This window comes from Fulmarus glacialis, unplaced genomic scaffold (genome assembly GCF_000690835.1).
Source record: "Fulmarus glacialis isolate BGI_N327 unplaced genomic scaffold, ASM69083v1 scaffold447, whole genome shotgun sequence".
NCBI classification, from domain to species: Eukaryota; Metazoa; Chordata; class Aves; order Procellariiformes; family Procellariidae; genus Fulmarus; species Fulmarus glacialis.
The window spans coordinates 9,179-23,155 of NW_009222337.1; the positions used below are offsets into that span (position 1 = coordinate 9,179).

At 34.7% G+C, this 13,977-nt stretch overlaps 1 protein-coding gene across 1 annotated transcript in view; it reads right to left on the bottom strand.

The window, feature by feature from the left end:
• Positions 1 to 568: 568 nt before the first annotated feature.
• Positions 569 to 13,977, bottom strand: part of LOC104079374 (spermatogenesis-associated protein 17-like) — a gene marked incomplete at its 5' end in the record, with an annotated part of 14,635 nt that continues 1,226 nt past the window's right edge. Inside the window, 3 exons of the mRNA XM_009581403.1 lie at positions 569 to 676; positions 6,201 to 6,251; positions 12,755 to 12,836. Coding sequence (XP_009579698.1) covers positions 569 to 676; positions 6,201 to 6,251; positions 12,755 to 12,836 — 241 coding nt within the window. The remainder of the gene's footprint in view (positions 677 to 6,200; positions 6,252 to 12,754; positions 12,837 to 13,977) is intronic.

Below are 13,977 nucleotides of genomic sequence, written 5' to 3' on the forward strand. Positions count from 1 at the left end.
TAGGAACATAAAGCAACAACAATTCTAGCCAGAAATCTAATAGGCAAATGAATCTCTTCCGTAACTATGAAGAGTCTGCTTCACAATGTCCACACCAGTATCTTTCACAATTAATATTCATAGTACGGCTCATGCATGTAACTTAGATCCAAATCTGCACTTTTTTTCATTGTCAATAACCAATTTTCAAAAGAAATTATGAAAAGAAAATTTTTTTAGCTTGTGTACACTAGGGAAAAAAAAATCTAGTTCAACAAACTGTATTTAGGGCATAATAATCTATGAGTTCTGAAGCTGAAGAGCCAAATTCGGTTTTATTAAACCAGTATAAACCCAGAGTACATCTAATTAATTCAAAGAAATTATTCTGGATTCATAACAGTATAAATGAGAACAGAATGTGGCACAACATGCATAGGCTTAGGATAAAGAGAACGATGACTGATATATATATATATTTGATAATAGAGGGGATCCTACACTCAAAGAAATATTTTCATTAGTGCCATAAACTTTTTACAAATAAAAGAAGAGGAAATGAATGCTTTACCACATGGAATTTTTATCTTTACCTGACAATCTCGTTATTCACAGAAATGGCTTCCAGGTATTTCTTCAATGCATAATAATTATGGATATATTTCCGAACGTAATAGCCTCGCCACCTTTTCTGAATCTAGAGGAAATAAATATTTGCTTAGTATATTTCAAATCAAAAGTTTGCATGCACATCAAATATCTGTTGTATTTCCCAAATAATGTCATTTCCTTAAAAGTGGTATCAAGTAGAAGCACCAATATGTTTCAACGAAGAAAATGAGGGTAGGACGTTAACATATTGTAATTAAATGGTGATATGAATTCACTATTAAATGCCAACATTTAAAAAATAATGTCAAGTTTTAAACCACTCTTTATATTGGAATGTGCAATGAAAAGAGAAGAAGTGTCTGCTACTGCCAGTGGCATTGCTTTAAGTAAGAATGGTAAAAAACAGACAACAGAAGTGGTGTCTTTTCTCAGGTACAACATGCATTCCCTACTGAGTCACAACCTCACCAATATCTTCTGCTACACTCTCACCTTTGTGCTCTGGATATGATATAATCTAAACTAAATAGAAGCCTTCCCAGTAACTCAATGAATCAGACTTTCTGGAAACATCATTTATGAATTGCAGTTCTTTCATCTCCAATGTAAGATGATGCATGTCTACTTGTTGCACATTAGTTATAATCTTCTCACAAAATACTATTCCTCCTGCATAACAGGCAAAGCTTAAACTGGAAAAGGAAACCTGTTTATCTGTAGCTAGTCCCAAAGTTGTATTAAGAATAGAAATTAGGTACCAACCTCCACCAGAAAGGATTCACATTTTGGTGCATTTTAAAACGCATCCGTTAAAAAAAAAAAAAAGAGAGGTTAAAAAAAAAAAAGAGAGAGAGAAAAAAAAAAGGCTTAGTCTAGCCTGACTTTCCCCAAGAATTTATTTCAACAAAACAGTTTAAACTTTCTCTGATACTTAAAAATTCTCATGATGATGTTTTTGAAATGATTACAGGTTTACTGCCTATCTCTTTTGTGGGAAGGGAAAGTAAGTATTCATTAAGTAAAAAATTATCAGCACCGCCATTTGGTTCGCCATATTTATCCCTCGCCATGACATGTACAGGCGGAAGACATAACTTGCTCTATTCAGTCATGCTGAGGGCTGCTCTCACACCTCATCTTCATTCCCATAAGAGGCCAGTGTATTCTAGATCAATACGTGTGAAAACATTCCTCTGTTCTCAGTGTCTAGCTCCTCTTTCTTTACATTATTCCATCCTTGAACTTATTTATCGTCCTGCAAAATATTCTTTACTTCCTTCCTTGCATTTTGTCTCCTTTTTTCTCAATATGTTTCTAAATTAATCTCCAAATTTCTATCTTCTAGTCTGCATTACCTTCACTTCTGCTCCAACTTTCATCTCTTTGATCTTTACAGCTTTGAAATCTTAAGAGACATAACAGTGGAAAGGTAGAATCTACATTAAAAAAGCAAGAAGATTGAGGTATTACGATCCAGAAGCAACTCCAAGGTGAGAAGCTACTCATCTTCACTAAGTGTATTGAAGAGAAGAATGTTGTAATTTGCCAAGAGGTCTCCTTTTCCTGTGGGCCTCTGGCTACTAGACTTTACAAGAACTTAAACTCTTCAGTGTATCTACAGGGAATGTTTTTCTTTTTTTCCTTTACACCAACCCTTCTCTTTCCAGAACCAAGGTATGACGTGGTAAGCGGAGTGCAATCCATATGTTTGTGTTGTAGTTTTTTTCTTACCCTATCTCTTATTCCAAAGAAGCATGTAAAAAAAGGAAAAAAAGAGTATCATGTTTTGTTGTGTTTGATTCAGGAAGAAGGCAAGGGAAAAAAATCTGCCTGTTCCCCACATATCGATCAACCTTTGCACTCAGTGACTTCAGAGTCTGTATCATCAAGTCTTGGGAGTGCTCTTCAGTAATAGGAAAAATTCTCTACTCCTTCCAGTTTCCTTGCAGTCCAATTCTGTACCTTGCAGTCCAATTTATAGCAACTTTCCATCTCCTGCCATTTCCTGAGCTGAAAACAGTAACACACTGGAGCCATCTATAAGCAGACTAACTAAGGCATGGCTACATATTTTCATACTTTGTCTTTGGTACCACTTTGCAATCACAAAAGCCAAAACACTATTCTTTAAAGTTAAAACTAGCATTCAGTCTCAGCTGATGGCACCTTGTTGTACAGTTGTAATTCTCTCTTCACATGAGATTTAACAAGAGAAAGGAAAGCTTTCATTAAGTCTTTTAGTGATGTGTCACCAAGAAAATAAAATTATGCACTAAAGCTATTAGGAATAAGAGAACATTCACTTTTAGTGTTAGTACACTCTTCTATTTCCCCTTTGTGCATTACCGTGTATTTTCCTCTTTTCTCAAGTAAGACTCAGGACTAATTTTAAAAGTTGGTATTTTCTTTTACCTATGTGTTGTTATCTGTTTGGGTTTTTTTGAATAAAAAGGGTTTGGACCTCTAGACATCGTTACATTATGAATAAATAATAGTTATGTGAGCAGCTGAACATGGGATCAAGAAAGGTTAAGCACTAGACATGCTTCTTTGCACTAGGTGATAGTAAATTTCATACTCTTTGCAACTCCACTCTCTCATACACAAGCTTATTGGGTTAAAAAGGGATAGAGAAAGAGCGAAGAATGAGTATGCCTTCAGAGACCTGGGATTAAGCAAAATCCTTTGCATGTGAATAAGGATCTTAGCTTTGTTTTTCTGTTTGGCTTCAAAATTTCTCAACAAGAGTAACTTGGCTCCCATATAGCTGTGTGCTCATTAATGCAGGATTATGGTCCCTTTGAAACTCTTCCTGACAGTCTTCACCTCACAGTTATAAATGCAGAACTGAATATTTGTGGGTTGAAGGATCAAAACTCAAACTGAAAGACAAAAGACTCAAATTGTATAAAGCTATAATTACCTCCAATGGTCTCAGTGCACCAATTAAATGCCGCATTTTACCTTTATTTACACCACTTTCTATTCAGAATGACCTCACAGATTTCAACTGAATGAAACGTAAGTAAGAAAAACTGCACTATGTCTCAAATTATTTTATGCTAGATTTCTGTTTCCCTAATACTGTATGTCAGAGATCACAAAACTGAAGACTAATCTTTTTGGAAAAGAACATTTTACACAAAGCTTCTGATGATGTTCATATTTTCAATGCGAAAGTTCTAAATGTTTGCTTTTATAAGGAAGTATAATGTGTTACGACTATATTTCTTTTTAATTCCAAGGTGAATGTTTGAAAAATTCTTGAAAAAAAGAGACAAGTGTGTATGCCCTTCAAAGTAATTAGCAAGTTTCAACAGTGATTGGTACAAAACAATTATTGCCATTGATCAGCACTGAACAGATAATTTTAAACAAAGTCATTGTGTGCTCAGCAGATTACAGCTTGTTAACGGGCAAGTTCTAAATGACCTCTTAAGCTAGTCAAATCAATGATGCATATTCCTCATTAAGTAACATCAAAATGTAAGTGGTCTTATAAATAATGTTTATTTTAAGCACTAAAACAAATGGCAAAACCTTGATATACCAAAAGCCATCTGCTCATGGAAATTTTTTTTTTCCATAGGATTACTTTTGTTGCTGAAAATTTATAGCAACCTTAAATCTTTTAAGAGAGAGAATCATATTCTGACCTAGTACTCAAAACTGAAATTGATTAAAAGGAGTTCTCTGATTTTAATTTAAAAAGGTGAAACTGGTAGTTCTGGTTACAGCTAAATGCAATCCATGGAGACAGAGATGTAGACTGACTTTGAAACTATGAACATGTGCATGCCCTCAATGATACTTCAACTGCCAAAATCAAAAGTTCCTTTCTAATCAGTGACTATAAATGGAAATAAATATTTTAATAATACTATGAGGCAAAACTAAGTGGTTAAATATGAAAACATACACAGTTATTGTTATATTTTCAGAACACTGAAGTATATTAATCATGAATCAAGCTCACAATGTGTGAATACAAAGCACTGTTGGCTTAGGAAACCTAAAGTCTGGCCACACATCTTCTGTGAAGAAACCCAACAGGCCTTATTCTCTATTGTCCTGGACCTTGGTTAGATCTTCAAAAAACAGATGACAGAAAAAAAAAAACATTTGGTGTTTCAGAATGGTGGCATCTGAAATCTGCTCTGCAGATATGGCTGCATGAGATTTAGACAGAGGAGAATTGGATTCTGACATTTGCAACTAAATAAAGATCTGTTCTATTGTTTTCTACTGATTTAAATTTCCATTAAAGAAAAGGACATGACTGAAAAAATGGTACTTGGAAGATTTATATCACCTAATGATTCAACATTATATTTCCATTACAAATGAATGGGAACACATTCAATTTCTTTTAAAAATGAAAGACCAAATGCAAAACTCCATTTGACTAGAATACATAATAACCTCTGAAATTTGGTCTTCAAATGCCTTATAAAAGTACACAGCCAACTTTTAAGAGCTGACTTGCATCTTGTGTTTTCTCACTGATTTCAGCTGCATGAGTATACAGCATTTATCCACTGTGGAATTCTTTCAAACTAGCTAACTAAGGAATAAACTAAAAGAAAAAAAAGTGCATTTCTGAGGAATTAGATTGCTGTTAAACACCTTCAGCTCTCTAACACGCACCAAATGTAAGATTCTATTTTGTGCCTTTCAGAGAACCAGCACCAAGTCAAAAACCTGATGGGAACACATCTCTTGAGTCTGAGTTATTTTGGAGCCAGAAAGGCCACAAAATTAAAATCCATTTTGGGAATCTTCCTACTTTACAGGAGTTTCCTTGGGTTACTCTCCTTCCCACCACATTTGGTAGCATTCAAAAGGTAAGATGCCTCCCTAAAAAGGTATAGGCCTCTAAAGTAAAGCAGGTTTATTCCACAAAATAAAAGAATTAAGTAAGATAAAAAGATTTCATCCCAAGAATTATCTCATGACGTCCCCATGTTTGTTTTACGTATTTGTTTAAGTGCAGTTCCAAAGTTCAGGAAAAAACCGCTAATTTCTAGTTAAATATATTTTGCAGTTTTCCCCATAACAAACATAATTTGCTGTATATTTATTAGAGTTCAAGGACTGTTTATACTCTTCTTCGTCTGGCAAAATTCACTCATAATATCATCAATGAGATCAGTGCAGTTCCACCTCTGCGTTTAGGCAATGAAATTGTTCTGTGCTCTCTGAGTAACTCTTTTGAGATTCAATATATCAGATGTCATGTACTAACAAAAGAAAAAGCACAGCCACATCAATGAACATAAAAGTCCTATAGTTTGTCAGAATTGTAAATATATGTCTACATTTGTAAAAATAAGATAGAATGTTTGGGGGTTTTATCAGTATCGTATATGGTAAGGTACAATGAACATTTAAATGGGGCAAGACACATGCAGATGCCTTAAATTCAGCTGCAGTTTTCAAATACACCCCGACTACTGAGTGTAACTTTAATTTTTAACTATGTACTATTTCCCACTGTTGCCATCAGCATATCAATCAAGTGTATATTATTCTGGTTTGCTCATTTTATCAAAAGCAAATTCGGAGCACAATTGACTTTTCATTTGTTTAACAAGTGAAGAAATATTTACCCTGACAGCCATTTCATTGTAGAAATTCATCTTCATAATAAAATATGCTGTCTGTGAATCAAAGAAAAAAAAAGATGGCATATATTTCAGTTACACAAAGACAGTGCTCTTATTTTTACATATAAAAGATAAGAATCTTTATACATAATACATAATAAGAGTTCTAGGCTTAGGGAGAATAAAATCAAACTTTGTATTGAAGAGATAGGCTTCCTAATACATAATGCAGGCTTAACCAGAAAAATCTATGGTAGTCAAACTAGGAACTAATGGAGATATATGATCATAAAATGCTCTCCGCTGAGTTTGATAATCAATGGTGCTCTACTGAGAGTAGAATAACAAAGCAGAAATATTCACAAGTGCTGGTGACACGTAGTATTGTATGATTTATTCACTGGGGTTCTTTTAGCCAAAACTCACAGAAACATAAAAGGAATTCATATTTCAAGACGTCTGGTTTAATGAAAAATTCAAAGAAATGCTGTCTTCAGTCGAAATCGTTCAAGGATACGGATGCAGTGATGGAGCAAAATTGTGCCTTCCAACCATCTGTACTAAATGTTATGTACTTAGCTGCCTCCCGAGTAATCCTTGGGAATTTTGTTTCATTTAATATTCATTTTAACATCATAAAATCATAAATACAATGATACCATGTTACAGTGAATCCCCTGATATAGAAAACATTTCCTGAAGTCCTGGTTTCCTTCCAATAAAGTAGAATTCCTCTCATAGTGAACGAATCCCCTATTATACTAAGCAATCACTTGGCAGCATAGGTTATTTTAATGGATACATCACTTTAAACTAAGCTTTCACATCTGTTCCGCCCTCTAATTACAAATGCAAAATGAACATAATTCACAATTGTATCATAAAAAGTAAAATATAAGTACTTTGAATGCAAGAGTATGTCCTTTATTTAGCACAACATGCAGCTTTTATGTGTTTCTCATGTTTTAGACACAAATCAAAGGCAAAAGTGCTTTCCCCTGATATAGTGATTTTCTCCCCCATGGCAAACAGGAATTCACTATAAAAGGGTTTCACTGTAATTAGTGTTATTTGAATTGCCTAGTCTGATCCAAAGCAAATTGTCTGTGGAGAGCAGCAGGACTGGATTATTTATCAACAGTCTGGGCAATTAAGAAACAGTTGGCTGCAATATGTTATTTACAAATGAACACAATGATGCTACTTCATTTTAAATTCTCTTTCTTCATTACATTAAGCAAGGCATAATTCCTACAGTTTAATTAAGGTGCATTTTAAATGCTTACTTTAATATCATACCAATCTACTAATAATGGAAACAGTAGAAAAGATATTTCTTATATGAAAGAAAAATGCAGGACTGCTAAATTTGAAAAAAGTTTCATATATATGTGTACATGTTTACACACGTATACATATATATATTTGAGGGAATCTCTGTCCCAAAGGTATGAATTAGAATAAATAGTGGACTCTATCTCCCCTTTTGTCTCCATAAATGTTTTCTAAGTGATACTAACTGTAGATAGCTAATATTGGAATGAAATAATGGTTGCCAGTTTAAGTATATTCTTAAACTGTTCGATTAAATTGATACAATTTTGTTTTGCAGCTCATCTTTTCTTTCTTTGGAAGGGAATGTAATAGTTGCTGCACCACCAAATAGATAAAGTACATTTTTAATGCAAATTCCTAAGCTTAAAAATTATCATCAGATTTCTGTCCATCAATTATTAAACTAAACAATCTCACACATTTTTGTTTATTCTTCTCATATTTGAAGGCTGTGAGCTCTTAGGTCCATCCTATTTCACTGAAAAACCTAAACTGGAGACCTAACATCGGTATGCTCTTTATATCATCAATACTGAAAGACAGTGGGACCACTTTCCCTCTGAGCTTGGCAAAGTATTGAAGAGCTCTGCAATTGCATCTATGTCTACTATTTGCAGAGATAGTCAATGGCAACTAGGGTCCTAACTTGCATACCTCACTTAGGTGTGACAAATCCAGGCCTTACCCTACCACTACTTAACAAGGTCACCCACAATAAAAAAGAAATTACACATTCCAAAAAACGTTGTTCTAAATCACAAGTCAGCCAAATGCAGAATTGCTCATGTAACTGTCTTACAACCTTATCTTTGCACCAAAAGTCAAAGTCTGTGTCACCATCTAGGTTCTTTTGCAAATGGATTTGCCATCTGTTTTCTAATCCTGATTAGAATAATATGTGCTAGTTCTGCTATTACAAGTGATGAAGAACGTGTTCATCCCTGTTCACAAAAGCATAGCCATAACTTAGTGCTTCAACCCAAGTGTATATTTACGTGCTTCCCTAGTAAACAAAAGATTCTTTCCTGAACTGGGGCCTTCTTGTCCAGAAGACTCCTTTCTTATGCTTAAGTGGAATTTCCTGCATTTCAGTTTGTGCCCATTGCATTCCCTCTCATCCTTTCACTGGGTACCAACTCCAAGGTGACACTGCAAGGTTGGCTCTCTGGGGAGAATTATCTTGCCCTTTCACCAACATGCACCACCTCCACTTCTGAACCATGAAGTCTTTGTATCTGTCTCTGATGTTAATATACAGGTGTCCCTAGTAGTTTACTTTAAGTCTATGATTCCAAAATATATTTGAAGTCTTTTGTGTATAAACTGTTGTACTACTTTCTCTTCTGTTTAAAAACATGTTTGGGGATCACCTATAAATGTGATCAGACCCTGATAGGTGTTTTCTTTTTCTTTAAACAGTTAATACAAAGTGACAAATTGAAAGGAGAACCAGAAATTTGATTGAGACCAGATTGAGAGAAGGAACCAACACATGGTCTAAGTTGGGAACAGGCACTTTTTTTTTTTAATAGAGCAAATAGGCATTTGCCTAATTCCTATTAGACTGGGACTATTTAAAACCGGTTACCGAGTTGAAGCTAAACTATTTAGGGTGGTGTCAAACTACATCACATAAAATATTCACTTCTTTCCACGGCATCTCCTTCCAAAGTGAGCTGAAAATATGGCCATCATGCATGCTGACTTCATATAACAATGAAATGTTACAATTCCATTTGCCTTAACAAATGAATTCTTGACTTTGAGAAATATTGTAAAAAGAAACACTGATGTACAGTTTGATTCATGTTCTGGTGTTTGCCTGGTTTTAAAATTCATACTTTCCTGAAGGTCATGCAAAACTTTCAGAATCCAGTACAACCAATGTAACTAAGTTATTAGGAAAACTATAGGAGTGCAGTTCTTAATTTTAGTTTGAGATTAGTATTAGGAAACAAAGATTTATACCAAAGCACTTACATTTAGAATATAGAAAGGCACATAACTTTAGTCATGTAACCAACATCAATAGTTATTTTTTAACAATATATTTTAACCATCAAAGGAAGAGGCACTACAGGAGTAACAAATGAAATACTAGTAGTGATGCACATACGGACAGCCAATATGATGAGCCTCAGCCTTTGTTATTTTCCGCATCAGTACCACTCACATTCCACAATTTTGAATATAATCATTAAAATGATTTATTGTCAAGTAATCATGGGTATTTTGTGCATATGCTTTGCCTTGTTTGCTGGCAGCAGATACCAATCCAATTATTATCAGCGGACAAATTTTAAAGTGACCAATTTTTTTTGCGTTTAAGGAACTATCATGTCAAATGTATCATTGCGTTTCATAATCAGGAGTCATTACAACAGTTATTAGCAAGAGTTCATTAACTGATCCTTTAACTTAAAAGTTGCATTAAGCTGCTGAGAATATTTTTGTTTCTTTTTAAAATATTCCAAATTCAGCCATTGATCAAGTAAAGACAGCATAACAATGAATATAGGGAATGAACTTGAACTTTGTCCACCCCAAAACATACAATACTGAATATAGCAGTCTAAAGGGAGAAAAAGGTGTGTTTTTATCTGCTACTTGCACGGCTTTCAGGTTGGCCTCCAATCCGGCTGTCCTATTTAGTCCTCTCTGATCAAAGAGACAGCAAGCACAAAATGAAACATTTGAGGGAAAAAGATGGTTTTCTATGCTGATTGCTGTATAATTAGTAAGCTTGCTGATAAGATTCTGTTTCTCTAGAGCCCTGGCTCATATTGGATCACTCACAAGACCTGAATTCATGGTCTGATTTAGAATGTGTGTATTAAATGTGGGCTTGCACGATTTTTTGTCCTACATTATTCCACAGGCTTCACACTGGGCAAAGGCTTGTCAGTTATGTCTATTTGAAGAACAACATATGAACTGGGCTTTATTTGTTAAAAATTTTTTTTTAATTTTACTTTTATTTTCAGAAATACGTTTCAAGAATGGAAAGCTGAGGGGGTTTTATGATGCTAGCTATCTCAGCTTGGTTATTACAGGAAACCTGTGCTAATTTTAAAGACTCTATCTTAGAATGTAACTGTCAGAGCATTTTTTAAGAGAGGGGAGAAGAAGAAAGTAATAAAGAGATGAGGTAAAAGACCTCCAATTTCATAGATGCATGGAACAACTGAGGTTGGCAGGGAGCTCTGCTCCAAACCATTGCTCAAAGCACGGTCAATCAGAGCAAGTTGTGCAGGGCCTCGTTCAGTTGGGTTTTGAGTATCTCCAAGGATGGAGACTCAACAAGCACAGCTTTCACTCCCTGGGCAACCCATTCCAGTATTTGATCACCGTCACAGTAAAAAAAGTTTGTTCTTATCTTTGAGTGGAATTTCCTGTATTTCAGTTTGTGCCCACTGCCTCTCATCCTGTCACTGGGCACCAATTCCAAATGCGGTTGCAGGCTGCCCTCTGGGAAGAATTATCTTGCCATCTCACTTACAGGGCACCGCTCAGAACTGTGCAATGGACAGTAGGCACAGTGGTGATGTGTTCATTTGGTATCTTATCTGGGCATCACTGTTTTTTCAATCTTTATATATAAAAATAAGTCTCTGAAGTGACCTCATTCTGTTTAAAATAGGAAACTGATTACTATCAACAAAGAAATTAGCATTGGAACTTGGGGTGGTCAAAAGATTGCTCCTTACAATTTGGGGGGATTGAAAAATGTGTAAAATGGCCACCATCAGATCTTTGTCCTGCTTAAGCCCTCTTAAAGACCTAATGATCAGATGTCAAAACCTGACATGGTTCTTATTCTCATCTTGAAAGACACAGAAACACATAAATCACCTTGTGTCTGAAGTGAAATTCACCACTCTACAATGTTTTAACTGTGAAAAAATGTAGAACTTGAGGGGACGTCATGAGATGACTTCACCTAAAACATTGCCTGAACCATATCTAAGCCATCCATGATAAGCATTTCTCTAACCTGCTCTTAAAAACCTGCAGTAGAGGGAGTTCCACAACATCTTTTGGCAGTATATGTCAGTGTTTCACATGAAGTTGATTTCTTCCTTCCCTTTTCCCAGTGGCTGCACAGATTCTTTCTTTTCATTAACAAATTTTAACATACATTAACATTACCATGTTTCTCTTCTCCTACAGAAGCTTTTCTAGATTAAGCAAACCTTCCCTAAACTCAGGGACAAGATTCAACTGAAGTCCCACTTTTTTTTAAAGCAGAACCCAATCCAACCATGCAGCTATCTGCCCTGTATTCAAAAATTAGTGTTTTAGAAGGTAGACTGAAAACCATAGACTGAAAGGATGACTCATAATTTATTAGTTAAGCCAGATAAGTTGGAAGAGATAAAATCTTTAATTAGATTACTGGTAGACTTGGGGGGAAAATAGACAAATCCTGCTACCTGAAAACATAGTTTAGCAGGAGGTATGGACTTTAGCCTGTAATCTATGAGTTATTATGGTTCATTTTTTTTTGCTTTTTCTCGACTTGTCTGTTTTGACTGAAATGCAACAATTTAACAAAATTAATCAAGAATAAACAACTAACAAGTTTAAAACTATTGTAAAATATTAACATAAATTGATAAATTCATGAAGTAAACTACATATTAAAAACTTGATTGTTTTATGTTTAAGGGCACATTAGTTTCTTCTTAATCTCCTAAACCTGTTAACAGAGGTTTTAGCTTGTGTGCTATCATACACTTCTGCTATCTTCAAGACCGTCAAGAGAATTAGATTGACTGTGATCTGCTGTGTGCCTTAAGGCAAAACCTCAAATACTTCAGGGTTCATTAAGTAAGAAATTTAAACAACTAAAACATAGAACAGCAATGTGTAGACACATTGGCTTATTTTATTTTCAGAATTAAAAGTTCTGCCAGGAAAAAAAGCATCTTGAAAACCTCCAATCCTGCAATTAGCATCATGCGGGCAGGCTTCTGCATGAGCAGATCTCATTGCTGGTTTGGGGACTGATACTCCAGAGCTGCAAACACTTAAACACTGACTTAACTTGACGGTTATGAGTAGGCTTACTGAAATTAATGGTGCTTTTCATGATAGTGAAGTTATGTGTCTGTGTGTACAAAGGATCAAGTTTCAGCTTTTTAATTTCAAGATGAGTGAATTACTTACTTCGTATGTATTCTATAAATAACCAAAGAAAATTTTTAAAACTAGTTTTCTACCTTCACCATTTTTCTGAAGTATCTTCTGCTTTGATAACCTCTCCACCACTTCTGTATAAAAATCACCATTTTGTTCAGATATCTAAAATGAAATATATTAACAAACTAATTATTATTTTGAGACTTTACAATGTAACTTTATTTTTTCCTAATATTAAAAATAGCATATAGTGTATTATTCATACTTACACCAAGATGGCCACGGCAAACAAACTTTATACATATATATGCATGCATGTATACATATGCACACACATACACACTTATAAACCAATATATACATATATTTATACATATACACATACTTTGCTTTTGGAAAAAATGGGTTACTGCAAACTTACCTGTATACTATTTCAGTTATCATTACAAAAGTTTAATGAAATAGCCTTACAAATGTAATTTGCATGATAGATGATTGTATTTTCATGAATGGTTTTAACCACCACATCTGACCAGTTCAGAATTTTTTCAGCCACATGCAACATTTTCACAGCTTTGCACTTTTTAAATATTTGACAAAATGCACAGATACCTGAAATTTTTAGACTACTTTTTTGCTTTTATAAAATTACACCTAGCTTAATTGTAAGTAAATCTTTACTCTGTCCTTACTGTATATACTTCATTATGCCACTAAAAATTCTGTAATTGATGTCTCACATCAATTTTGCAGAAAATGTAATCATTACTTTGGGACTGCCTACAAAAAGCTATATAGGGGAGCGTTCATACCACCTAACTATGGACATCAAATTTAGAATCCTTGCAGTACAGCTAGAGTCACTCAGTGGAGGCAGTCTTTTCCAGCAGGTAAATCAAAGGACCTAAATGAGAGGGTAATTCAGAACACTGACAATTGGCTACATCGAATCTGTGCTCCTAAGTCAGACACCACATCCGTCTTTGGAAAGAGGACACTGAGCAGGATCACTCTATACACAGTTGCAGAGAAAATCCTCTTCTACACTTAGTTGATTTAATTCTTCTTACATGCTCATTACAATTACATTGTTCTTCTTACATTGGCACTAAATACAAATGTGCGTTTGGAAGAGCGAAAAAATACATTGACAAAGATGCTTGGGTTTTCACTTTCTTCTGCAGCATGCTGTTGTTACTTATGTGCTGTAAACAGAGGGGCACTAACAAATCCTGTCTTTGTAGGGGCTTTTAACATTGATGGCAAAGCTGATATTCCTCGGAGGGCTGAAATACCGTGTTTG